The following is a 23,036-nucleotide window of genomic DNA, read 5'->3' on the forward strand; positions in this document are numbered from 1 at the left end:
CGGCCCGGTAGCTGCCCGTCTCCCTGGCCCCGGCAGTGAGGATAGGGGGGCGGGGCCATTTCCTGGGGGTTCCGCCCCCTTTGGCCCGGCGTCCCTACCGCGCCTGCGCGCTCCCGCCCGGTCTCCATCTTGGAATTGGGAGGAAGAGGGAGAGGGAGACCGGGACGAGCCCGGGGCTGTGGTGCGGAGAGAGGCTGAGCCTGAGAAGAGGAGGGGAGCGGAGGCGCGGGGACCGTCCGTAGCTGCAACCCTTCAGCTGCCCTCAGGGGAGAAAAGGGGAAAGGGAGGAGGCCGGGGCGGGAGGGAGGGCTGTCACCCTCGGACCCCGGTGTGAGAGGGGCCGTGCGGCCGGACGTCCTCGGGGTGGGCCCCTGTCGGCGGCCGGAGAGCTGGGGCTCAGGCCCTTCGGTCGCGAATCTCCGGGCTTGCCCCTCGCTTCGCAGATATCCGGGCATCAGCCCCCCGACCCCACATATCCAGGACCCGGGCCCCAGCCTCTTTAAACCTGGGGCTCTGTTTCATAGGATTTCAGAAACCTGGGGTTCAGGCCCCGCGCGCACCGGTATCCGGGGCTCATTCCCCGCGCGATCAGATACCAGATTCAGCTTCCCTTCGCCCAAGTATCTGGGGTTCAGACCCCACAACCAGAAATCCGGGATTCAGCAACGGTCGCCCTCGAGGAGGAGGAGGACTGGACCGCGAGGTCAGATCAGGTTGTCACCCCCTCCCCTCCAGGGGAGGCTTCCCGGGCCCGCCCCTCAGGAAGGGCGGAAGCCGAGGAAGAGGTGGCAAGGGGAGAGGTCTCCTTGCCCCTCTCCCAGCCGGGCAGAGCCGCTGGAGGACCCCGGGAGCAGGCGGAAGCGCTGGGGCACCATAGTGACCCCTACCAGGTGAGACACGGGGGGCAGGGGCGCGGGTCCCTTGTCTAGCATTGAGAAGAAAGGGTGCTCCTTTTGGAGGAACGGGGCCCGGGTAGGCCCTCTTCCCAGGATGAAGCCCCGTGGGCCGGCGGCGAGCCTCTGGCTAGCGGAGCCTTCTGCGGCCACCTTGTTCCTCTTCATTATGTCCGTGCGATGGGGGACCTAAGGTGACAGACAGGGTCTTCGATGTCACGGGGGGGGGGGGGGGGGGGGCCCGGGGGGGGGGCGGGCGGGGGGGGGGGGGGGGGGGGGGGACACCCTAGGGTGCCTGAGCTAACCAGACGGGTTTGCACTCTCCTGGTCTGTGTTCACTTGGCCCCTTACAGCTGCCTGTTCTCTGATTGTACCCCTTCCTCTGGATGGCTTTGGGGGGCTGATCCCTTGCCTTTGAGCTGCAGGGTGGGTCCACCTACCTGTGTCTTAGGCTTGGTCTGCTTGGACGGTCCTTTCCAGGCAGTGTGTGTGTGTGTGTGTGTGTGTGTGTGCGCATTAGTGTTGAGGAGTGCCTGGCAGTGTGTTCTCCTAGCTGGATCGTTACCTTCCAGCCTCCCGCGGATGGTGTGAGCTCATCCGTTTGTCGAGCGATCTGTCATTTAGAAAGTGCTTTACTTGGGCTCTCTCCCGCGACCCCTCCCCCTCCACTCCCCCGGGGGCCGCTTTCCTTGCAGTCTTCCCATTCTGCAGTTGAGAATATTGAGGCCCGGAGAGGTTGCCCAAGGTCACACAGTGGCAGAATTAGGATTTTGAAACCCAGATTCTTGATCGAGTTTTGCCCCCACCCCGCTCCGTCCCTGTCTCTGGGCATCTCTTCTTGGCCAGGGATCCAGAGGCGAATGAGTTGGGGTGAGACTGAAGAGTGAGGGGAAGAAGAGCTTCCTTTTGGGGAGGGCTGTACTCCGAAGCGTTTTCTGACGCCTGTCTTCTGTCTCGTGGATTTTTCTCTCGGCTGTGACCTTCATCGTTACCCTGATTCCGTTCGTTGGCCTGGGTTCCTGCGAGGGCTCTCTCTTGTGACAAATGATAGCCATCGTGGGGTCTCTTCACAGTCGAAGCCACGCTGCTGGGGTAGGATGGTCCCCAAAGTATGAAATCCTTGTGCTGACCCTGGAGGCAGGGAAGGAGAGGTCCATATGCCAAGTGTCTGCACAGTGTGTGTAGGTTCGAGATCTCATTAAACACCTCACAACAGCCCTGTGCTGCCATCATTTTATCAAAGAGAAGACCAAGTATAAGGAGCCTCCGGAAAACCCTGCTGTTGGATGTTGCTGGCGAGCTGGACTGGGAGTGTAGCTGAGGGACAGGCGGACTTGGGTTTCCTCATCTGCAGAAGGGTGGGAACGTTGTTTGAGAAGGTGGCTGTGATTTCGCTCAGACATGGGTAGCCACACATGTTCCTTATTGGAGGAAGGGGCCCAGTGTGATGTTTTGCTGGCATCCCTCGTGCGTGGCTTGGGGTCCTGGGTCGGCATTCTGGGCTGGGCGCTGGTAAAGAGGTCAAGAAGATTCCTGTGGCAAGTTGTGAGCCCCTGCCTTGGTGAGTGGGTGTGTGGTGGGGGTGAGAGGTGGCTGGCGGTGTGGCTGGCGGGAGAGTGGAGAGAGGGGCCTGTTTGGAGCAGCTTGGGAGCTGCTGAGGGCTTGGCTGAGGGCAGTCGATCAATCTCCTAGGCTATTCTGAGCCCTCTGCACCCTGGGGGCCCACTGAAGAGTCAGGCTTACTTCTTGCCCTCCAGCTTCCAGTTGGGCTAAGGAGACAAAATTAACCACACAACAGGAAACAATGCACGGCAGAATATAATTACACGCTAAATTGTTAGGTGCTTTAAAGGAGCTAGAACTCTGCCCTGGGAGTCCAGCTCTGCTCTAAGCTCTTTTTGTGCCTAAATTCCAACAAGTGCTTAGCCGGGAGCCTGGCCTGAAATTCCCTGGGGCCGAGGGGCGGGGTCCTGGCTTCTTCCTCCTCCGGGAGCTTTCTGGAGCTTTCTGGGGGTATCGGGCTGTGTGCTCTAGGAGCGCGCCCTCAAGGCTAGACTGGCCAAGGGAGGCTTCCTGCAGGATGGGCAGGAGCTTGAGGGGAGTTGCTAAGACAGTAATAAGCACACTGGCCTGACGGAGAGAGGATCCTGTTCTCTGACCTTGGAGAAATCCTGCTTCCTTTCTGTGCCTCAGTCACAGAGTCTGTAAAATGGTGACCACTGTCTGGCCCTGCTTCTTTCCTGCACAGCAGCAGAGGACCAGCTTTGGGCAAGACTTAACCTTTTCGGAGTTTATTTCCCCATCTGCAAGATAGGGGTAATACTAAATTCTCATAAAATTGTGGGAAGGATTGAATGCGAGATGCATGAAAGGTGCTTACTCTTACGTGCTTAGTCAGTGTTCTTGGTACGCCGCAAACGTTCTGGACCTTTTCATGAACCACGTGTGGTTGGACTGGGCAAGTAGGGCGGCCCAGGTCACAGGCCCGAAAAGCCAGCGGTCACTGCGGTCCCTGTCCTTCCCGTTCTACACCTCCTTCCTACCACAGTGTCCCTAACCCTTTTTGAGAGCAAGTCCTCTGGCCCTTGTGGGCCAGTACCCACTTCTAACAATGGCCGGATTTCCACTGCCTCCGGCCTGGCTGTTTCCTGCTCTCTTCCAGGGTGTGAGAGGTTGAGGGAGGAGGGGCCTCGACGCCAAGGGGAACAGGAAGGTGCCTGGAAATATTGGGGGTATGGGAGTTGTCGGACAGGACACTTGGGAATCGGGGTTCTGGCTGGGAGGTGGGATCTTTTATTCTTGAGGCGGGAAGTAAGGGTTGTAGCGAAATGGATCTTATTGGGGGCTGGCGGTGGTGAGGATGCTTTGCTCTCAGTCTTCCTAGCAGTTTTAGGGACTCCAGGGACCCGGCCCCCGTGCTCTGGTTGCCAGGGCAACTTCATTTTTTTGGAGCTTTGATGTTGTTCCTAATCTCCCCCTTGCCCTTCCTCTGCCGTGCCTCCCCCTCATCAGGGAACTAGTGGAGGAGAAGGCAGAAACTTGAGAGGCCCCTTCCTTTCTCCCTCTTACTGTCCCATCTTTGCTCTAAGGATCTGCTCTTCATTCTCCAGGTCAGGCCCCACTCTCAGGGCCCCCAGGGGCCATCATGCCAGCTGGGGGCCGGGCCGGGAGCCTGAAGGACCCCGATGTGGCTGAGCTCTTCTTCAAGGATGACCCTGAAAAGCTCTTCTCTGATCTCCGGGAAATCGGCCATGGCAGTTTTGGAGCTGTGTACTTTGTGAGTTGGGGCTTAGGAAAATGGGGTAGGGGCAGGCACTGCCTTCTTCCTGACCTGGGTCCACAGCCCGCTACACGGCTGTACCACGCCGGCCTCTCCTGCCCTCCCCTGCTGGGCCAACAAGACTGCCCGCTGCCCAGTTCTCACCAGGGGCCTTCACCACCTTCTGATCTGGTCTCACAGGCCCGAGATGTCCGGAATAGTGAGGTGGTGGCCATCAAGAAGATGTCCTACAGTGGGAAGCAGTCCAATGAGGTGGGTTAGGTTTGAAGAGACTGCTGGGGGGCAGAGCAGGGAACCCCAATCTCAATGTTGAGGCTGAGTAAGCCTCTCCTCCTCTGACCTCTCAGAAGTGGCAGGATATCATCAAGGAGGTGCGGTTCCTGCAGAAGCTCCGGCACCCCAATACCATTCAGTACCGGGGCTGTTACCTGAGAGAGCATACGGCTTGGGTGAGCTAGCCCCCGACTCTGGCCTGATCTTTGCCCCCGTCCTTGTCCTGGTCCAGTCTCTTAGGCGGGCCCTATTCCAGGTGCCATTGTAGGGACCTTGGAGAGGAGGAAGTCTCCCCCAACTTCTTTAGTCCTCAGACAAACCCATGAATAGCAGTGTTTGTCCAGAAGGAGAGGCTGGTTTGAAGATGGACGTAAACTGTTAGTAGTTGGAAAGGGGCACATGGGCTGGAGGAAGTGGAGCTAGAATGGGGCTTTGAAGAGATTCAGTTGGGAGTCGTGGCATCTTGGGCTGTTTCTAGAGGAGGCCCTGGCTCTAGGGACTCTCAGCAATGTCGCTTTCTCGGTCGTCCTCCCTCTCTGTTTTCACCCCCGGGCGCAGTGACTGCAGGATGGGCAGAGACACTGTCTGGATCTCTGCCCAAGGGAGATGGGGCTGGGGGCGCTGGAGATGCTTATCTCTGACCCGCTCTCCTTTCTTAGCTGGTGATGGAGTATTGCCTGGGCTCAGCTTCTGACCTTCTAGAAGGTAAGTGGCTCTGGCCAACAAGTGGGAGAAGGGAGAAGAGCAAAGACGCTGTAGGGGAAGGGAGCTTGTTCCATCCCCACCCCTGGGCTCCCTTCAGTTTGGTGTTTCTCCCTCACTCCCCAGTGCACAAGAAGCCCCTTCAGGAGGTGGAGATTGCGGCTGTGACGCACGGGGCCCTTCAGGGTCTGGCTTACCTGCACTCCCACAACATGATCCATAGGTACGAGCTGCAGCGACGGTGGCTGTGAGGGGTGCAGTCTCCACTGCTCATTTGGCTGGGCTGTGGCCTTCGTAGAAACTTGGTGCTGAAGCCTTGCGCAGCCTTCCTGAGACGCGTGCCTTACCCCCGGGCGTTGTCTCTGGTAGGGATGTGAAGGCCGGAAACATCTTGCTGTCGGAGCCAGGCTTGGTGAAGCTGGGGGACTTCGGCTCTGCGTCGATCATGGCACCCGCCAACTCCTTTGTGGGCACCCCGTACTGGTGAGTGGGAGTCGTGGTGAGTGGAGAGAGTCCCCAGGATGTTGGGAGCAGGAGTTGGCAGAGTCTGGGTGCCCGATCAGCCTCTTTCTTCTGACCTTTCTCCCAGGATGGCTCCGGAGGTGATCCTGGCAATGGACGAGGGGCAGTATGATGGCAAGGTGGATGTCTGGTCCTTGGGGATAACCTGCATCGAGCTGGGTGAGGACGCGTCCTCTGTGCCCTTGTCCTTTTTTCCTCTCCACTCCTTTCTCTTTCTCTTACCATCCCCACACCGTCTCCTCCGCAGGCTTTCAAACTCCTGTCCGTTTGACTCTACCCTTGGTCCCCGAGTCAGTCAGCTGTCAAATCCTAACAGCTCTTAGACCTGAAGATTTCGAACCACTCTTCCCTTCCTGTCCACTACTCTAGTTCTCTGTCTTCTTTTCTTTCTTTTTAAGATTTAATTTATCCCACAGAAAGAGAACACAAGCAAGGGGGGAGCGGCAGGCAGAGGCAGAGGGAGAAGCAGGCTCCCCACTGAGCAGAGAGCCCGACGTGGGGCTCCGTTCCAGGACCCTGGGATCATGACCCGAGCTAAAGGCAGAGGCTTAACCTGCTGAACCACCCAGGCGCCCCTCTATATTTTTTGAATGCCCACCGTGTGCCATGCTATGGCAGCAGGTTCTGGGGGTAGAGCCGTGAATGAGGTTCTTGCCCTCATGGAACTTACCTTCTGGTTGGGGAAACAGGCATGTTTTCTCTCAGTGCGATAGAAGCTGGAAGGAGAAGTTTCAGGAACAGTACAACCGTAGAACAAGGGACCTGACCTAGTTCAGGGGCTGAGGGAAGGTCTCCTCGTACTGGAGATGTCTAGGCAGAATGGTAAGACAAATAGTAGCTGTGTGAAGACTGGAGGGAAGAGCATTCCAGACAGGAAAGAGCAGACGTGGGGAGCCGAGCCTGGCTTCAGTTGTTTGGAATATTGCACGTAATGCCATGTCAAAAGCAGTGAGTGGTAAGGCCAGAGGTTAGGCTCAAGTGAGTTCATGAGGCCTTGGAGCCTGTCCAGCTTACGCTACTCACACAACCGTTTGCACGGTAGTGTTGGTGAAGCCTTCAACGTGGTGCCCGGCACAGCTAGTTGCCGCAAAAAGAAATGCCCTTAGGTCCTCTTATCAGTGACTTCCTCCTGTGCTGATGTTTCCCACCTACAGTCTCTTCTTCCCTCCGGTCTCTCTTACGGAGAGACCCGCCCAGCTGGGTGCTGCTGCTGCTTCGCTCCCCTCCATAAGCCTTTAATGCTCCCCATTGCCTTCAAGACTGACGCCATCCCCAGCCTTCCTTCCACCCAGCTGAAGCTTCTTCTGCTGCCGGAAGCTTGGCTCTCTCCTCCTGAGCTTGCCGGGAACTTCTCTACTGTCTTGCCTCGGTTTATATTGTGTCTTCTCCCCGAAGGCCGAGATTTGCACGTATTCTTGTTCTCCATCTCCACATGTCTGCATTTGCCATTTAAGGCCACAGCCGGACAGGTGTTGCAAATATGTGAATCAGGCCAGGTATGAGAAAAATTGGGAGCTGTCCTTTATATTTCTAGTTTTTGGTAGAGACATGAATGCAGAGACTGTTTCTCTACTGCCAAAGAAACAATCAGTCCTGATTATAAATGACAGCTGATATTCTGTATCAGAGAAGCAATGAGGAGAAGGCTCTGGCAAACTGGAGATTGCTATTGCTTAGTTCTAGCCCGTCATTGTGCAGGAATGTCAGCTCCTTTTCATCAGATCTAATTCTTTAGGGGAAACTTGAAATTTAGATGATAGTGGTGATGATGATGATGGTTATTGTTAGGTTGGAATTTTATTCAAAAATCACTGTTTGGGGTGCCTGGGTGGCTCTGTGGGTTAAGCCTCTGCCTTCGGCTCGGGTCGTGATCCCAGGGTTCTGGGATTGAGCCCCGCATCCGGCTCTCTGCTCAGCGGGGAGCCTGCTTCCCCCTCTCTCTTTGCCTGCCTCTCTGTCTACTTGTGATCTTTGTCTGTCACATAAATAAATAAAATCTTTTTTGAAAAAAAAAGCACTGTTTAGGAGCTCCTGGGTGGCTCAGTCATTAAGTGTCTGCGTTCTACTCGGGTCATGATCCCAGGGTTCTGGGATTGAGCCCCGCATCGGGCTCCCTGCTCAGTGGGAAGCCTGCTTCTCTCTCTCCCACTCCTCCTGCTTGTGTTCCCTCTCTCGCTGTTTCTTTCTCTCTCTGTCAAATAATTTAAATAAAATCTTTTAAAAAAAAAAAAAAAGTGTTCAGGCCAAAAAACATAAACACCACAAAACATGTGTCTGGCCCACAAGGAACTCCTCCTGGCTTTTAACTTCTCAGCTGAGGCCTCGCTCCAGTATCCCTTTTTCCAAAAGACCTGCCCTCGATCCCCTGCCTGGGTACCAGTTTGAGGGCCCGCCATGCACACCCCACTTCCAGCCGTTTTTCTGTCTCCTTCCCTGTTGGGCTGGAAGTTCTTCGAGGATAGGGCCCCTGTCTTGTTTTTCCTTAACTTCCCCATAACACTTAGCAAGTTTTTGGCTCCTATTTGGAACCTAATAAATGTTAGCCGGGCTGGTAACTGTTTCCTTCGGCCTCCTCCCGTGCTTACGCACATGTTTTCTTTGATCTCTCCTCCACTGTGTGCAGGGGAAAGGGTCAATATTGAATTTTACAGAGGGAATTAATTGAGATTATGAGACTTGGTCAGCAAGGGAGTCAGGGAGCTGAGGTGTGGACCCAAATCTTTTTTTTTTTTTTTTAAAGATTTTATTTATTTATTTGACAGAGAGAAATCACAAGTGGGCAGAGGGAGAGAGGGAGGAGGAAGCAGGCTCCCTCTGAGCAGAGAGCCCGAGGCGGGGCTCGATCCCAGGACCCCGAGATCATGACCTGAGCCGAAGGCAGCGGCTTAACCCACTGAGCCACCCAGGCGCCCCTGGACCCAAATCTTTTGATTTCCGTTCTAGCCTCCGCTGCCTACCTGCCACCTCTCACCTTCTGCCTGTTGACTTTTTCTGTAGCGGAACGGAAACCACCGCTGTTCAACATGAATGCGATGAGTGCCTTATACCACATTGCACAGAATGAGTCCCCCGTGCTCCAGTCAGGACACTGGTGAGGACGGGGATTCCTGGGCCCAGGGGTTCGACCTTCCGGAGGGTGAGGCTGCGTGGCTCATGCCCTTCCCACCTCTCCCTTACCCGCCCCTGACATTTAGGTCTGAGTACTTCCGGAATTTTGTTGACTCCTGTCTTCAGAAGATCCCTCAAGACAGACCAACCTCAGAGGTTCTTCTGAAGGTGAGGGCTCACTGCCCTAGCAGTCTCCTAGAACTGTGGCTCGTTAGAATCACTGGAGGAAGCCCTCAGTGACATTAGTGATTCCCAGGTCTTCCTCCACCAGCCACTTCACCTGCGAATTCCCACCCCCCTTCCCAGTGCCCAGTGGACTTTGTGTTTTGCAAGATTTTGTCTAGAAGACTGCCTTTACTTATTAAGTAATAACTTGTTTTCCCATCTTTTATTAATCAAAGATGTATGTAATTGCCAGCCAGAGCTTCTGGTCTGCGTGCGATAACCAGGGTTGCCACACTGATCTGATGTAATTCAAGCCAAAAGCCTGTGTAGCCTTGTCTTGGGTAAATGTATGATTTCCCTTAGGTGTTTATTGAGTTACCAAAAGTAGAGGGGCCCCTAGTCCCTTCACAGATCCATGGAGGCCTAAGGAACTCTAGTTGGGAACTGATGAAGACAGTCTAGGTTGGCCTGTTTGCTTTATAATCATGGGATACCTTATGAGGTCCAGAGAGGCCTCATGATGTGTCCAGGGGCACACAGCACTTTGACAGAGGACCTGGACTACAATCCAGATCTCCTGACTGTTCTTGTCTATCAGCCATGCCTGGGAGAACAGGCAACTGCCCCGGGAGTAGTGATTGGGTGGTGAAAATTCATGCAGGAGCAGGGGTTAGGACAAGGCTAGCATCAGTTCATGGTGGACATGAGTCCCAGGGAAGTATCTCAGGGCAGAGGGAACACCAGAGCCCAGGGGATATTGGGAGGCAGGGTGCTTGGCAGCAGGCCTCAGCATTCTCTCCCCTCAGCACCGCTTTGTGCTCCGGGAACGGCCACCCACGGTCATCATGGACCTAATCCAGAGAACTAAGGATGCTGTGCGGGAGCTAGACAACCTGCAGTACCGTAAGATGAAGAAGATACTGTTCCAAGAGGCACCCAATGGCCCTGGTGCTGAGGCCCCAGAGGAGGAGGAGGTGACCCAGCTTACCATAGCACCCCGTATACCGCCGTGTTGTGCTCGCCTCCTGGCAGCCGCTTGGCTCACTTTCCCTCTCCCTCTTCCTACCCTGTCTCCCTGTGCTGCCTCTATACACCCTCCCCTGTCCTTCCCCTTCCCCGCCCGACAGCCTGCGCCCTGTCCGCAGGAGGCCGAGCCCTACATGCACCGGGCTGGGACGCTGACCAGTCTAGAGAGTAGCCACTCAGTGCCCAGCATGTCCATCAGCGCCTCCAGCCAGAGCAGTTCGGTCAACAGCCTAGCGGACGCTTCAGACAACGAGGAGGAGGAGGAGGAGGAGGAGGAAGAGGAAGAGGAGGAGGAAGACGGGCCCGAAGCCCGAGAGCTGGCCATGATGCAGGAGGGGGAGCACACGGTCACCTCCCACGGTTCCGTCATCCAGCGACTGCCGGTGCGCGCCTTGCCCTCCGTAAGCCTGGCGGTGCCACGGCCGGTCCCCCGCTCTCCCTCCCGTGTGATTGCTTCGCTAAGTCTCATGGGGTCTCCGGGGAACTCCCTTTGGGCCCAGTAGCCTCTGAACCTTGGACAGCCCTTTTACCTTCCTTTCCTCTAGGGTTCTGACAACCTGTATGATGACCCCTACCAGCCAGAGATGACCCCCAGCCCTCTGCAGCCGCCGGCCGCCCCGGCTCCCGCCTCTGCCACCTCTTCTGCCCGCCGCCGGGCCTACTGCCGCAACCGGGACCACTTTGCCACCATCCGTACTGCCTCCCTGGTAAGCGTGGCCATCCGCCCTCAGCCTGGATGCCCCAGACTCCGAGTCCAGAGATGATTTTTCCCAGCTGTGGTGCTGGATTAAGTGCAGATTCCACCCTCACTTTCTGTTGTTTTCTCTCACCTTTTCTCCTCAACCTTCCCCACTCAGCAGACTCTCAGCAGAATGTTTTGGTTACATCGCCTGATATGGGTATTCCAAGCTTGGTGAACTCTTGCTCCATCCTCGTGGCTAGGCTTAATTAGTATGTCCTGGGGCGTCTTCCCAGGCTCCTGGCCAGCCAGGAGCTTCACATCTCTGTGCGTTGTTGCTCCCACATGGCATTATGACAGATGTGCTGGATTTTACATCCCTGGAGGGCAAGGAATGGTGGCCAGTGTCTGCCTCATACCAGTGATTGGCTCTCAGGCCCGCACTCATGCCTGCCTCTCATCCTTCCGACTCCTTTGCAGGGAGAGGGTACAGCCCATTGGAGAAATGAGAGAATCGTGACTCAGACGTGCTCTTGTCCAAGGCACTTGCCCAAACACCTTTGGTGGTTCTCAAATTTTCAAATTAAGCAGGACCTCGATCCTCCTAAAATCAAGTCACGGTGATTTGGAGAAAATGATAGACTTTTCACGGAATGTAGTTTTCGTCCACACTTTCAGTGCACCATTAGATGACATTTTTGCTTAGCTGCGGGCACCAGCATCGATTACCTTAGAGGCCAGTGGTCAGTCTGCTGCATTCTGTGGCTAACACTTGTGGTCGAGTGTTGTGCTGGGACAGCCCTTCACATCCTGTGATGCTCAGTGCTTTGGTGCTGTGCAGAGAGGTCTGTAACTTCCAGGGACTTGGCCACCTGGACTGGTTGGAGTCATGCCTACTTGACAATGGGACCTGAGCTCCAAACCTCAGGTGGGGACATCCAGGCCCAGTGTTCTTGATACTTCCAGCATCTCATGGCCGAGCTCCCATCTCCGGGGCTGTGTAAGGAGTCCTTACCGACTCCTTATTACACTTCAGTGTTTGGTGAAATGGAAGGAAGCCAACACTTGCTAGATCAGCGCGTTTTATTAGACACTAGTTCATCTGTATCACAGTTGGATCTCCACAGCTTCCTACAAAAGGAGATCATTGCCCCATTGAGCTGGCGAGGGAACTGAGGCTTAGTAAGTTAGTAAGTGGGCGTATAGCCCAGGTATTTCTGATTTCGACTTAGTTTGAATTGTTACCACTTTTGTGCTGGGCCTGGGGTCTCACCTGGGTCTCAGCAGTCTGTGAATTGGACTGTGTGCCCGGCATCCTGTGGAGGCAGCAGGCTCCCGGGGGCTGAGTGTGAGGAAAGCGCCAGATAAGAATTCAACCTGTGAGTCCGACACGCGTGCTCTCCGGTGGAGCCCAGCGACCGTTGCGCCGTGTGTGTCAACGAGGTGGGCAGAGCTGAGCCCCGCTTCTCATTCTCCCTCCTGCCCCAGGTCAGCCGCCAGATCCAGGAGCACGAGCAGGACTCGGCGCTGCGGGAGCAGCTGAGCGGCTATAAGCGGATGCGACGACAGCACCAGAAACAGCTGCTGGCCCTGGAGTCGAGGCTGCGGGGTGAACGGGAGGAGCATAGCGCGAGGCTGCAGCGGGAGCTCGAGGCCCAGCGCGCTGGCTTTGGGGCTGAGGCAGAAAAGCTGTCCCGGCGGCACCAGGCCATCGGTGAGAAGGAGGCCCGAGCAGCCCAGGCCGAGGAGCGTAAGTTCCAGCAGCACATCCTCGGGCAGCAGAAGAAGGAGCTGGCCGCCCTGCTGGAGGCTCAGAAGCGAACATACAAACTGCGGAAGGAGCAGCTGAAGGAGGTGGGCCCGGGCCGCAGCCGTGGGGGGCGGGGGGGGTGCTGTGCTGGGCGAGGCGCCCTGACCCCCTGCCCTCCCCACTGTCTTGCCCAGGAGCTCCAGGAGAACCCCAGCACCCCCAAGCGGGAGAAGGCCGAGTGGCTTCTGCGGCAGAAGGAGCAGCTCCAGCAGTGCCAGGCGGAGGAGGAGGCAGGGCTGCTGCGGCGGCAGCGCCAGTACTTTGAGCTTCAGTGTCGCCAGTATAAGCGCAAGATGCTTCTGGCGCGTCACAGCCTGGACCAGGACCTGCTGCGCGAGGTGGGCCACCCTGTCCCCCATTCCCGCCCACAGCACAGGCACCTACTCCTTCGTTTGCCTCACCTGGGCTCATCTATCCCCTTTGCCCTCTGCCGTGTGCCAGCTTGGCTTGTTTCCTCGTGCCTGCCAGACCCCGCTAGACCCCGCTAGAGCTCCCTAGGCTTCTGCTCCCATACCAGCCGGGAGCTTGGCTCCCTTACATCCCTTAGCTCCCTGTGCTCAGCTCCCTCTGCCGGGGAGTCCTGGGGCTCTCTTGACACCAACAAGGCTTCCTGACTGGGCTCGGGGCCCTGCCTCCCTTCTGCCTCAGGATTTGAACAAGAAGCAGACCCAGAAGGACTTGGAGTGTGCACTGCTGCTGCGGCAGCACGAGGCCACGCGGGAGCTGGAGCTACGGCAGCTCCAGGCCGTCCAGCGCACACGGGCCGAGCTCACCCGCCTGCAGCACCAGACGGAGCTGGGTAACCAGCTGGAGTACAACAAGCGGCGTGAGCAGGAGTTGCGGCAGAAGCACGCGGCCCAGGTTCGCCAGCAGCCCAAGAGCCTCAAAGTACGTGCAGGCCAGCGTCCCCCGGGCCTCCCGCTCCCCACTCCTGGGGCTCTGGGACCACCCAGCACAGGCACCCCTAGAGAAGAGCAGCCCTGCTCATCTGGCCAGGAGGCAGTACTGAACCAAAGAATTCTGGGAGAGGAGGAGGAAGCAGTTCCAGAGAGAAGGATTCTGGGAAAGGAAGGGGCCACCTTGGAGCCAGAGGAACAGAGGATGTTGGGGGAAGAATCAGGAATCTCTAGTCCCGGCCCACAGAAACATAGGAGTTTGGTTGATGAGGAAGTTTGGGGTCTGCCTGAGGAGGAGCTAGAAGAACTTAGAGTCCCGTCCGTGGCCCCCCAGGAGAGGAGCATCGTAGGCCAGGAGGCAGCTGGGGAGTGGAGGTTATGGGGCCAGCAGGGCGGGAGCCTGCTGGATGAGGAGTTTGAGTTTGGCTGGATCCCAGGCCCAGCACTAACCCCAGTCCCCGAGGAGGAGGAGGAGGAGGAGGAGGGAGCTCCGGTTAGGACCCTGAGGGATCCTGGAGATGGCTGTCCCTCACCAGACATCCCCCCTGAACCCCCTCCAACACATCTGAGGCACAGCCCTGCTAACCAGCTCCCTGGACTTCTGTCCCACGGTCTCCTGGCAGGCCTGTCCTTTGCAGTGGGGTCCTCCTCTGGCCTCCTGCCCCTACTACTTCTGCTGCTACTCCCACTGCTGGCAGCGCAGGGCGGGGGTGGCCTGCAGGCGTCGCTGCTGGCCCTTGAGGTGGGGCTGGTGGGCCTGGGGGCCTCCTACCTACTTCTTTGTACAGCTCTGCACCTGCCCCCCAGTCTGTTCCTACTCCTGGCCCAGGGCACCGCACTGGGGGCCGTCCTGGGTCTGAGTTGGCGCCGTGGCCTTATGGGTGTCCCTCTGGGCCTTGGGGCCTCCTGGCTCCTAGCCTGGCCAGGTCTGGCTCTACCTCTGGCAGCTCTTGCAGCTGGGGGCAAATGGGTGCGGCAGCAGGGCCCCCGGATGCGCCGGGGTATCTCTCGACTCTGGTTACGGGCCCTGCTGCGCCTGTCGCCCATGGCCTTTCGTGCCCTGCAGGGCTGTGGGGCTGTGGGGGACCGGGGCCTGTTTGCACTGTACCCTAAAACCAACAAGGATGGCTTCCGCAGCCGTTTGCCTGTCCCTGGGCCCCGGCGGGGTAATTCCCGCGCCGCCCGACACCCACTAGCCCTGTTGGCAAGGTTTTGGACCCTGTGCAAGGGCTGGAACTGGCGCCTGGCACGGGCCAGCCAGGGGTTAGCCTCGCACTTGCCCCCGTGGGCCATCCACACCCTGGCCAGCTGGGGCCTGCTCCGGGGCGAGAGGCCCAGCCGTATCCCCCGGCTGCTGCCGCGCAGTCAGCGCCGGCTAGGGCCTCCTGCTTCTCGCCAGCCAGCACCTGGGACTCTAACTGGGCGGCGATCCCGAACCCGCCAGTCCCGGGCCCTGCCTCCCTGGAGGTAACCACCTCTAGCTCCTCCTCAGCCCGAATCCGGAGCATCGAGCACTTTATCCCCCACTCCTCAGTGAGGTTTCTCCGGTCCCAGTCCTCCCCCCTTTCACCCCTCCTTCCTTAGTGTGCCTCCCCGCCTCGCCCCGGCCCTTCGGACCTGCCGACAGGCAGCCTCCCCCGTGGAGTCCGGAAGTTACAGTCTGTGCTCTCCCGACACTCCTCCCCCACCCTAAATTATTGCTGTTCTCCCGCTGTGTGTGTGCTCATCCTCACCCTCATCAACTCGGGCCTGGGGCCAGGGGTGGCGGTGGGTGGGAAGTCATGTTTTTTTTTTCTCTCTTTGATTTTGTTTTTCTGTCTCCCTTCCAACCTGTCCCCTTTCCCCCACCAAAAAAAAAAAAAAGAAAAGAAAAAGACAAACACAAATAAAATATCTGAGCGGAACTGTACCTTTGGCCCAGGCTGCCTCTGTCTGCTTTGTCCTGCCGCCTAGCCTCCCGGGTATGCCCCCCAATCTGGACCCTTGGCCCCCAGTTCCATGACCTCTTCACCCCCATCTACGTTATCTTAACCCCTTCCACTCCTCAGCCTCATCCTCTCTGCCTTCATAGCTTCGTTGCGCCATGACCACCACCAGCTCGGAGGTCTGAGCCCCTGTTGAGCTTCCAAGAACTTCTTGGTCCCATAGTTGCCCCATTGGTGGATTCTTTCCAGAGAGTCCTCAGGTTCCGGGTCCTTTTGTCCTCATCCCCTGCCTTCACTCCGGCCCATCCCCTCGGTGGTTCCCTTTTGTCTGGGAGCTGGATTTCCCTCCTGGCATTAGGCTTTACCCTAGAGGGCTTGGGGATGGATCTGCAAATCCTCTACAGTAAGGGGTGGTGAGTTTGGGGGGCCCGTGGAAAGGGGCTTGGTTGTGGGCTTGGAGTGGGAGCTGAGTACACAAGGGGTGGGGCCGGAGTGTGAGGATCTGGTCAGGTAGCCGCTGCTGGCCCAGCGAGCCTGTCAGGCCCTTCCTGGCCACCTCTTTTGGCCCTTTCCCTGGTGTGGCCCAAGATGGGGCACTCCTTATCCGTTTTCTGGCTTGGAGCTTCTCCTCCTTCCCTCCCTCCCTCCCGAGGTGCTGAACCTGGGACTTCTCTGTCTTTCCTTAGCTGTGTCGCTCTCTTCCATGGGTGTGATGTGTGACTTGGTTCTCTCACTCTTGTGCACATGCTGTGTCTGCTCCTGGGTTTCCGTCTCTGGGTTGTATTTTCTCCCTCTTTGCATGGTCAGAGCTTCTTGTGTACACTCAGTACCCTTAAGATTTTCAGTTCCCTGTCCATAAACTCTCCTGCTGTTCCTTGTGAGTTTTCTACCCAACTCTGAACTTGCTCTTGGAACCTGTCTTGTTTACTTCGTGTCTCTTGCCCATCGAGCATCTGCCTGATCTCTCTCAACACGATCCCATCTCTCCGTGTCTGTCTGTATACAGCTCCCCCCGCCCCCTCTGTCTAACATGTTTTCTGTTTCTCTCCCTCTCCCTGTCTCTGCTTCTGTCTCCTCTTCTCTCTCTCTCTCTCTCTCTTCTCCCCTCTCCCCGGTTGTTCTTCCTCCTCCTCTCCTTGCCCCCACCCCCCTTGGTCCGTCCACTGCATAGTCTAAGGAGCTGCAGATCAAGAAGCAGTTCCAGGAGACGTGTAAGATCCAGACTCGGCAGTACAAGGCCCTGCGGGCTCACTTGCTGGAGACCACGCCCAAAGCTCAGCACAAGAGCCTCCTTAAGCGGCTCAAGGAAGAACAGACCCGCAAGCTGGCCATCCTAGCCGAGCAGTACGACCAGTCCATCTCCGAGATGCTCAGCTCACAGGCGGTGAGGCCTGGGGTCCAGGGAGGGAGCACGTGGAGGCTGGCTTCCGTGTGCCCGGCTTCGTTACGGGCAGTGGGAGTGGGGAGTGTGGACAGAGACGGGGCTTTTGTTCTGGGGGGAAACTTGGATCCTCCCACTGGCCGTATTCTCCGCAATGGTTTCATTGTCTCTCTCAAGTATTTTCTTTTTTTTTTTAAAGATTTTATTTATTTATTTGTCAGAGAGCGAGTGAGAGCAAGCACAGGCAGACAGAGTGGCAGGTAGAGTCAGAGGGAGAAGCAGGCTCCCTGCGGAACAAGGAGCCTGATGTGGGACTCGATCCCATGACGCTGGGATGATGACCTGAGCTGAAGGCAGCTGCTTAACCAACTGAGCCACCCAGGCGTCCCACTCTCTCAAGTATTTTCTTGAGGTCTTGTCAAAGCCAGCCTGACTACCAAGAACCACCAAGCAAAGAGTGGCTATAATTTTTTCCTGGGCTTGAGTTAGTTTAACGTGTTAACAGGGAGCAAATCAAAATGACTGTGGCCCTTGGGCCGATTTACTCAGACTTCTGGAGGATTTTGAAGATTGCTGTTCTAAGAGTGATCACACAACAACACTGGAATGGGCCAGTTAAAAACGACACGTAGCGTAGAACACCGAAGTGCCCTAGTCCCTGCCATTCTCTCGCCCAAGCCCACCTCTCAGAGGGAACTGTTAATAGTTGTAGTTTAGATTTTTTTTCCCTATGCATATTTGGAAAACTACGTACAATCTTAATCTGAAATTGTATTGTACGTACTGTTCTTTTTCCACCTTCTATTTCTTGGACACTTTTCCATGTGGAAAAGTCTCATTTTTGAAACAGTGTAGAATTTTCCATGGTATGAAGGTACCATCGTTTCTTTAACCCATCCCTTATTGGTGGACATTTAGGTTGCTTCCAGTATTTTGCTATTACAGCGCTTCGGGGAGCTCCTCCGAGCACCTGTGCGAGTGTACCAGGGCCATAGATTACTGGAAGTGTAATTGCTGTGTCACAGGGTATGGCGACCTTTCGTTCTGCTGGATGTTGAGACTGGCTGCTGCTTGAAACCCGAGGGCCCAGCCTACCTGGGGCGGGGGAGGGGTGTGTGTGGCGGGGGGAGGCCCCTAACATGCCTTCTCCTCTTTGCCAGCTGCGGCTTGATGAGACCCAGGAGGCAGAATTCCAGGCCCTTCGGCAGCAGCTGCAACAGGAGCTGGAGCTGCTCAACGCCTACCAGAGCAAGATCAAGATCCGCACAGAGGGTCAGCACGAGCGGGAGCTGCGGGAGCTGGAGCAGCGGGTGGCTCTGAGGCGGGCACTGCTGGAGCAGCGGGTAAGGGGCTTTGACGCCAGGGGGCATCGGGGAGGGCGGGCTCCCCACGTCCCGCCCGCAGACGTGCTAACCTCTCTTCTGGGTGTCCCAGGTGGAAGAGGAGCTGCTGGCCTTGCAGACAGGGCGCTCCGAGCGAATCCGGAGTTTGCTCGAGCGGCAGGCCCGTGAGATCGAGGCTTTCGATGCCGAGAGCATGAGGCTGGGCTTCTCCAGTATGGCTCTGGGGGGCATCCCAGCCGAGGCTGCTGCCCAGGGCTATCCCGCTCCACCCCCTGCCCCTGCCTGGCCCTCCCGTCCTGTACCCCGATCAGGGGCACATTGGAGCCATGGTCCTCCTCCACCGGGCATGCCCCCCCCAGCCTGGCGTCAGCCCTCTCTGCTGGCTCCTCCAGGTCCCCCAAACTGGCTGGGGCCCCCCACACAGAGTGGAACACCCCGTGGTGGAGCCCTGCTGCTGCTAAGAAACAGCCCTCAGCCCCTGCGGCGGGCGGCCTCGGGGGGCAGTGGCAGTGACAGTGTAGGCCCACCTGCCGCTGCGGTGCCTGGGCCTCTGAGCCGCAGCACCAGTGTCGCTTCCCACATCCTCAATGGTTCCTCCCACTTCTATTCCTGAAGTGCAGGATGGAGGAGCAGATGAATGGGGCAGGGGCAGGGGCAGGGGCAGGGGTGGGTGGAGCCTGATCCTGGAGGGCTGGAAGGGGAGGCCCATCCGAGGGTGGGGGACAGGATGTTGGCTCCAGCTCCCCTCAGACCGCCTCATCTCATGAGCTTCTTGGGCTGGCCAGTGGCCCAGGGCCAGCTTGGGCATAGGTGCCTCAAGGCTGACCAGGAACCCCTGCCTCCCCACCATGGTGCCAGGGTCTCTCTCCTCCACAGCCTCGGGAAAGGAGGGAGATGTGCGTGTCAAATATTCATCTGGTCCCCTGGGGGAGGGGAAGGGTGGGTCTAGATATATTATATTCAGAGAACTATACTGCCCTGCGTCATGGGGCCGTGGACTGGGGATGCCAGGCCCCCCAGACCTGGGGTGTGGCAGAGCAGGTCTGGGGTGGGGAGAACAGAAGGAAAAGGCCTTCCTAGGAAAGAAGGATCAGGATGGGGTTTGGGGTCAGGTTGCCTGGTCTCTCCATCCCCCCCCCCCCCGTGGCGGTCTGACGTCCTGTGCCGTCTTGTCCTTTTTTTTTTTTTTTTTTTTTTTAATTGAGATCAGAGCTAGGGCAGGGGAACAAGGGAAGGACCTTCGAAAGGGCTGCTCCCAGACCTGGGGGCAGACATGGGAGCCCCTCCCAGCTATGGGGTTGGCACAGAGCCCCACAGCAAGCTTTTAATAAACTGTTGGTTATTCTAACAGACCCCAGGACTCACCGTTTCTGTCCAAGGTGTGGATTAAGGACTGTTCGGCGGGAGGTCATATTGTTACTTGTCTTTAAAAAGGGAATTTATTGGGCTGTGTAACTGAAAATTTCAGTGGTTTTAATGACTTTGGGCATGGCTGGATCCAGAGCTTTAAAGGAATTCATCAGTCTTCTGGCTTCTACTTCCCTTTGCTTTGGGATTCAAAGATCTTCAGAAGGTTCACGTTCACACACGGGCTCCAGGCCTACATGTTAGCAGCCGTCTCAGCAGTGAGAATGCCGGCAAAGCCCTAAAGTGACTTCAGTGGCTCAGTCTGTAGGCAGAGGCCTGCGGTACTCAGATTGGTTAGGTCTACGTCCTGTACCCACTCCTTTAAGGTGAAAAGAATTGGCCCAGAGACTAAGTGGCTATTTCCAGATGAGGAGAAGGAAGGTGTAAACACCGGCTGTCCCCAAGTCATTTCACTGTGTTTTTTCACATTTTTCTTAAGGCCAGATTTTCACTCTCCCCAGCTGGGCATGTCACACAGCTTGAAAGCAGGATGATGAGGGCCCTGCTGGTCCGGCCAGAGAAAGGGAGGGAGGAGCCACATTCCTTTCTGATAAGAGCCTGGTGGGCGACTAGACGGCAGGGGCTGGGGGCTTGGCCTTCATTTGGAGAACTTGGGGTCAATAAAGGAACCAAACTGGGGTGGGGACATTAGCTACTCGCCTTCCTGACTCACAGTACAGGGAGTGGGGGGGGGGGCCGTTTTGGTTTGGACTGGTTTTGAAATTTTAAGTCCTCTCTACACCCCAGTGTCAGAGACCCCCAAGATCAAGAGTCACGTGCTCCTCTGAGCCAGCCAGGCACCCCAAGTGGTGACCACTTTTGATGAAGTGATTCAAACAACTCCTTTATTGAGTCAAAAAATAAACCCCTGTAAACCCCTTAAACTGAGGACATGAGAAACAGGACCCCAAAACTTGTGTCCCTGGGAGTGCAAAGTCTTCTTTGAAGAAAGCAGCTTCTGCTCTGCAGACACACATTGGCACGGGGGTTGTGGGTGCTGTGTCTGCTTTCTACCAGTGGAGAGCCCCCCGGGGAAGCGGAGGGGCTCAGTTACTCTCTCCGTCACTGCTGATGATGCCGCGCATATGTGACCAGTCTGGGGGTGGGGCCCGGGGCTGCTCATCCTCTGAGCCCAAAGTCCGGCAGTATAGCTCCCCTGGGGTGTCTGCTTCTCTTGAAGGGTTCCAAGCCGTGCGTCTACGTGGTCGGCCTGGATTGCGGGGCAGGAAAAGCAAATGAATTGTCTGAGAAAATCCAAGCCTCATCTCTTGGACAGTAGGAGGAAACCCCTCACCTGAACCACTAATGATGTTCGTGACGTCCAAGGAGGCCACCTCGGCCGCCTCCTCCCGCTGCTCCTTCAGGGCCCGGCACTTCTCTAAGGAAGGGTTACCTGGGGCAGAAGAGGCTGGTGACCCTCTCTTCCCGAGCCGCCCAGGCCCTCTCCTGCAGCCCCAGGGCCTACCCGGCCTCACCCTTCATGCCCAGGGCTTCCAGCTCTGCCCGGAGGACACTGAGGCGCTCCTTGTGTGAGCGGCAGGGGCCCAGCAGCTTCTTGTAGTTGCGGTGGGCACCGCAGGCCCGAATGTAGCGCTTCAGCCTCATCACAGCCGGGTGGTCCTCACCGCGGCGACCGGAGCCAGCCTGCCGGAGAAAGACCGCGGCTGCAGGCCAGACCTTCTGGACTTGAGTCAGGGTCTCCCTCCTCCCTAAAGGTGGCCTCCTGCCCCACTGTCACCCTCACCTTCCTGCCTTTGGGTTCCGGGCTGCCATCCGTGGAAGAGGAGGAGGAGCTTCGTGTCCTGCCTTTCCTGGAGCCCTTCCTGAAAGAGGGGTTCTCCCTCTCCCGCTCGGGGCTACCCTCTGCCTCACTGGGGCTCACCTCGCTCCCCGAGTCGCTCGCCTCTCCGCGGATACTGCCCGCTTTGGCGGTCGTTCCAGCGCCTTCGGGAGCCGGCTGCAGCTTTCTCCGGCCGTCTGCCCCATCCTCGCCGCCTCCGCGCTGCCTTTTCCCACGCTTCCGTGAGGCTCGGTCCTTTCTCTTGCTGTGCACCCGGGGCTCGACATCCCCCCCGCTGTCATCCCCGCGGCCCGCTGCCGCTGTTTCCTTTGGCCCCTGTCTGTCCTCCGAGTGTCCCGGCAGACCTGCTGTTCTGCTCTTCTGCTTAGAGCTCCTCTCCTCCCAAGGTGACCTTTTCCCCCCGCTGCCCCGGGCTCCAGCTTTCCAGTTTCCCTCCTCTTCCTCGCTGCTGTCTGTCTTCCTGGCCAGGGGGTCCTCGTCCTCACTGTCCTTTTCCCTTGCCTGGTGGCTTCTAGCGACTTTCTTTCCCTCCCCCTTCTTCCTGGTCTGGACCGGTTCCTCCTCACTGTCCTCGGGGTCCCTGGCCTGCTCGCCGTCAGCTGAGGTTGTGCCGGGCGCCTGCTTACTCGTGGTCACGGCTCCCTTCCTAATCCCGCCTGGAGACGCCCCCGCCTCTTCCTCCTCTTCCTCGCCGCCGTCGTCCGGGGAGACCTCCCTTGTCCCGGCAGAGCCCCCTTCCTCGTCCTCACCGCTCTCCCGGGCCGCCGCCTTCTCCAACGCAGCCTGGGCAGCCGGTGCCCTCTGCGGCTCTTCCTCATCACCGCTCTCCTCAGTGGCTTTCGTTGAGGCTCGCTTTGGCCTCTCGTCCTCGGCCGGGCGGACGTGGGCCGCCATCCCATTCTGTGCTGACGGGCCGGACCGGTCTGGACTGGAGGCTGCAGAGCTGGGCTCTGGGACGTGGAGGGACAGGATGCTGGGACGGTTCCGCCCGTGCCGCTCCCTCCACGGAGGGTCGCTGGCCTCGGGCCGGTGGAGGAAGGGCAACGGGAAACCGCGCCATCCATCAGTCCGCCCCGTTCCCGGGTCCTGACGCCGCGGCCCCGTGCCCTCCTCGAGGGCCCGGGCACGAATCCACGCACGGGACATGCTGCCTCCATGGACCCACGACGCGGAAGGCACTGACCTGACTCCGAACTGAAACGGAACCTCTTCCTCCCGCGGCCACGGCTGGGGGCGGGCGGCCCCTTCGCCTCCTCGGCCAGATCCGGCCTCTCTTCCCCGGCGCCCGCTTCATCCACCTGTGCGCGCGCGAGCAAAACACCGCCGAGTCCGCGGCCCCGCCCCGGCCCCGCCCCCCAGCCCCGGCCCCGCCCCCTCCGCCCCGGCCCCGCCCCCCGGCCCGGGCTCGCGCGCCCGCACCTGCGCTTGGAGCAGCTCCTGCTCCACCAGCCGCTTCAGCGCCTGCTTCTCGGCGGGCTCCAGGTGGGCGCGGCCCGCGTGCGCCAGGAACCCGCGCCGCACGACGGAGTGCGTGAGCGCGCTGCGGAGACACGGGTCACCGCGGCGTGCCCGGCCCGGCCCCGCCCGCTCCCCCCGCAGCCCCGGCCCCCAGCGCACCTGAGGTCCGGGCGGCCTCGGAAGAAGCCGCGGAGGAACGCCCGCATCTCGTGCTCCCGCGCCATTTTGCTCCGCCCGGGACTGGCGGCTCCCGCCTTTTTGTCTCCTCGGCCTCCGTCACCGCGTGGGACAGGAGCCTGCGCACTCGCGGGGCCGCGGCGCCGTGAGGGCGGGGCCGTTGGGGGTCGGCCGCGGGTCGCTCGGGCCG

General features: G+C 58.3%; 2 protein-coding genes across 9 annotated transcripts; one reads left to right on the top strand and one right to left on the bottom strand.

Moving 5' to 3' along the window:
• Nucleotides 1–801: 801 nt before the first annotated feature.
• On the top strand, nt 802–19,355 carry TAOK2 (TAO kinase 2). Of its 7 annotated transcripts, none has more exons than XM_059414959.1 (19): nt 802–890; nt 4,004–4,170; nt 4,354–4,425; nt 4,521–4,622; nt 5,106–5,151; nt 5,275–5,371; nt 5,518–5,631; nt 5,738–5,829; nt 8,668–8,761; nt 8,865–8,946; nt 9,750–9,917; nt 10,071–10,370; nt 10,515–10,676; nt 12,137–12,502; nt 12,593–12,796; nt 13,107–13,346; nt 16,451–16,663; nt 17,821–18,003; nt 18,095–19,355. In XM_059414959.1, exons 2-19 carry the CDS (start codon nt 4,039–4,041, stop codon nt 18,614–18,616), a joined length of 3,189 nt encoding a protein of 1,062 aa, XP_059270942.1. In that variant the 5' UTR covers nt 802–890; nt 4,004–4,038; the 3' UTR covers nt 18,617–19,355. The 7 variants fall into 7 exon arrangements, with proteins under 7 accessions (XP_059270942.1, XP_059270943.1, XP_059270944.1 ...); XM_059414960.1 differs by having other exon boundaries at nt 10,071–10,352; XM_059414961.1 differs by having other exon boundaries at nt 10,089–10,352.
• Nucleotides 19,356–20,227: 872 nt separating this feature from the next.
• On the bottom strand, nt 20,228–22,915 carry HIRIP3 (HIRA interacting protein 3). 2 transcript variants are annotated; one of them, XM_059414963.1, is made up of 7 exons: nt 22,829–22,915; nt 22,631–22,751; nt 22,395–22,509; nt 21,293–22,161; nt 20,886–21,054; nt 20,705–20,803; nt 20,228–20,620 (listed from the first exon to the last, which is right to left on the bottom strand). In XM_059414963.1, exons 1-7 carry the CDS (start codon nt 22,891–22,893, stop codon nt 20,457–20,459), a joined length of 1,602 nt encoding a protein of 533 aa, XP_059270946.1. In that variant the 5' UTR covers nt 22,894–22,915; the 3' UTR covers nt 20,228–20,456. The 2 variants fall into 2 exon arrangements, with proteins under 2 accessions (XP_059270946.1, XP_059270945.1); XM_059414962.1 differs by having other exon boundaries at nt 21,155–22,161.
• Between the last annotated feature and the right edge of the window lie 121 nt (nt 22,916–23,036).

Source organism: Mustela nigripes, chromosome 11, assembly GCF_022355385.1.
Source record: "Mustela nigripes isolate SB6536 chromosome 11, MUSNIG.SB6536, whole genome shotgun sequence".
NCBI classification, from domain to species: Eukaryota; Metazoa; Chordata; class Mammalia; order Carnivora; family Mustelidae; genus Mustela; species Mustela nigripes.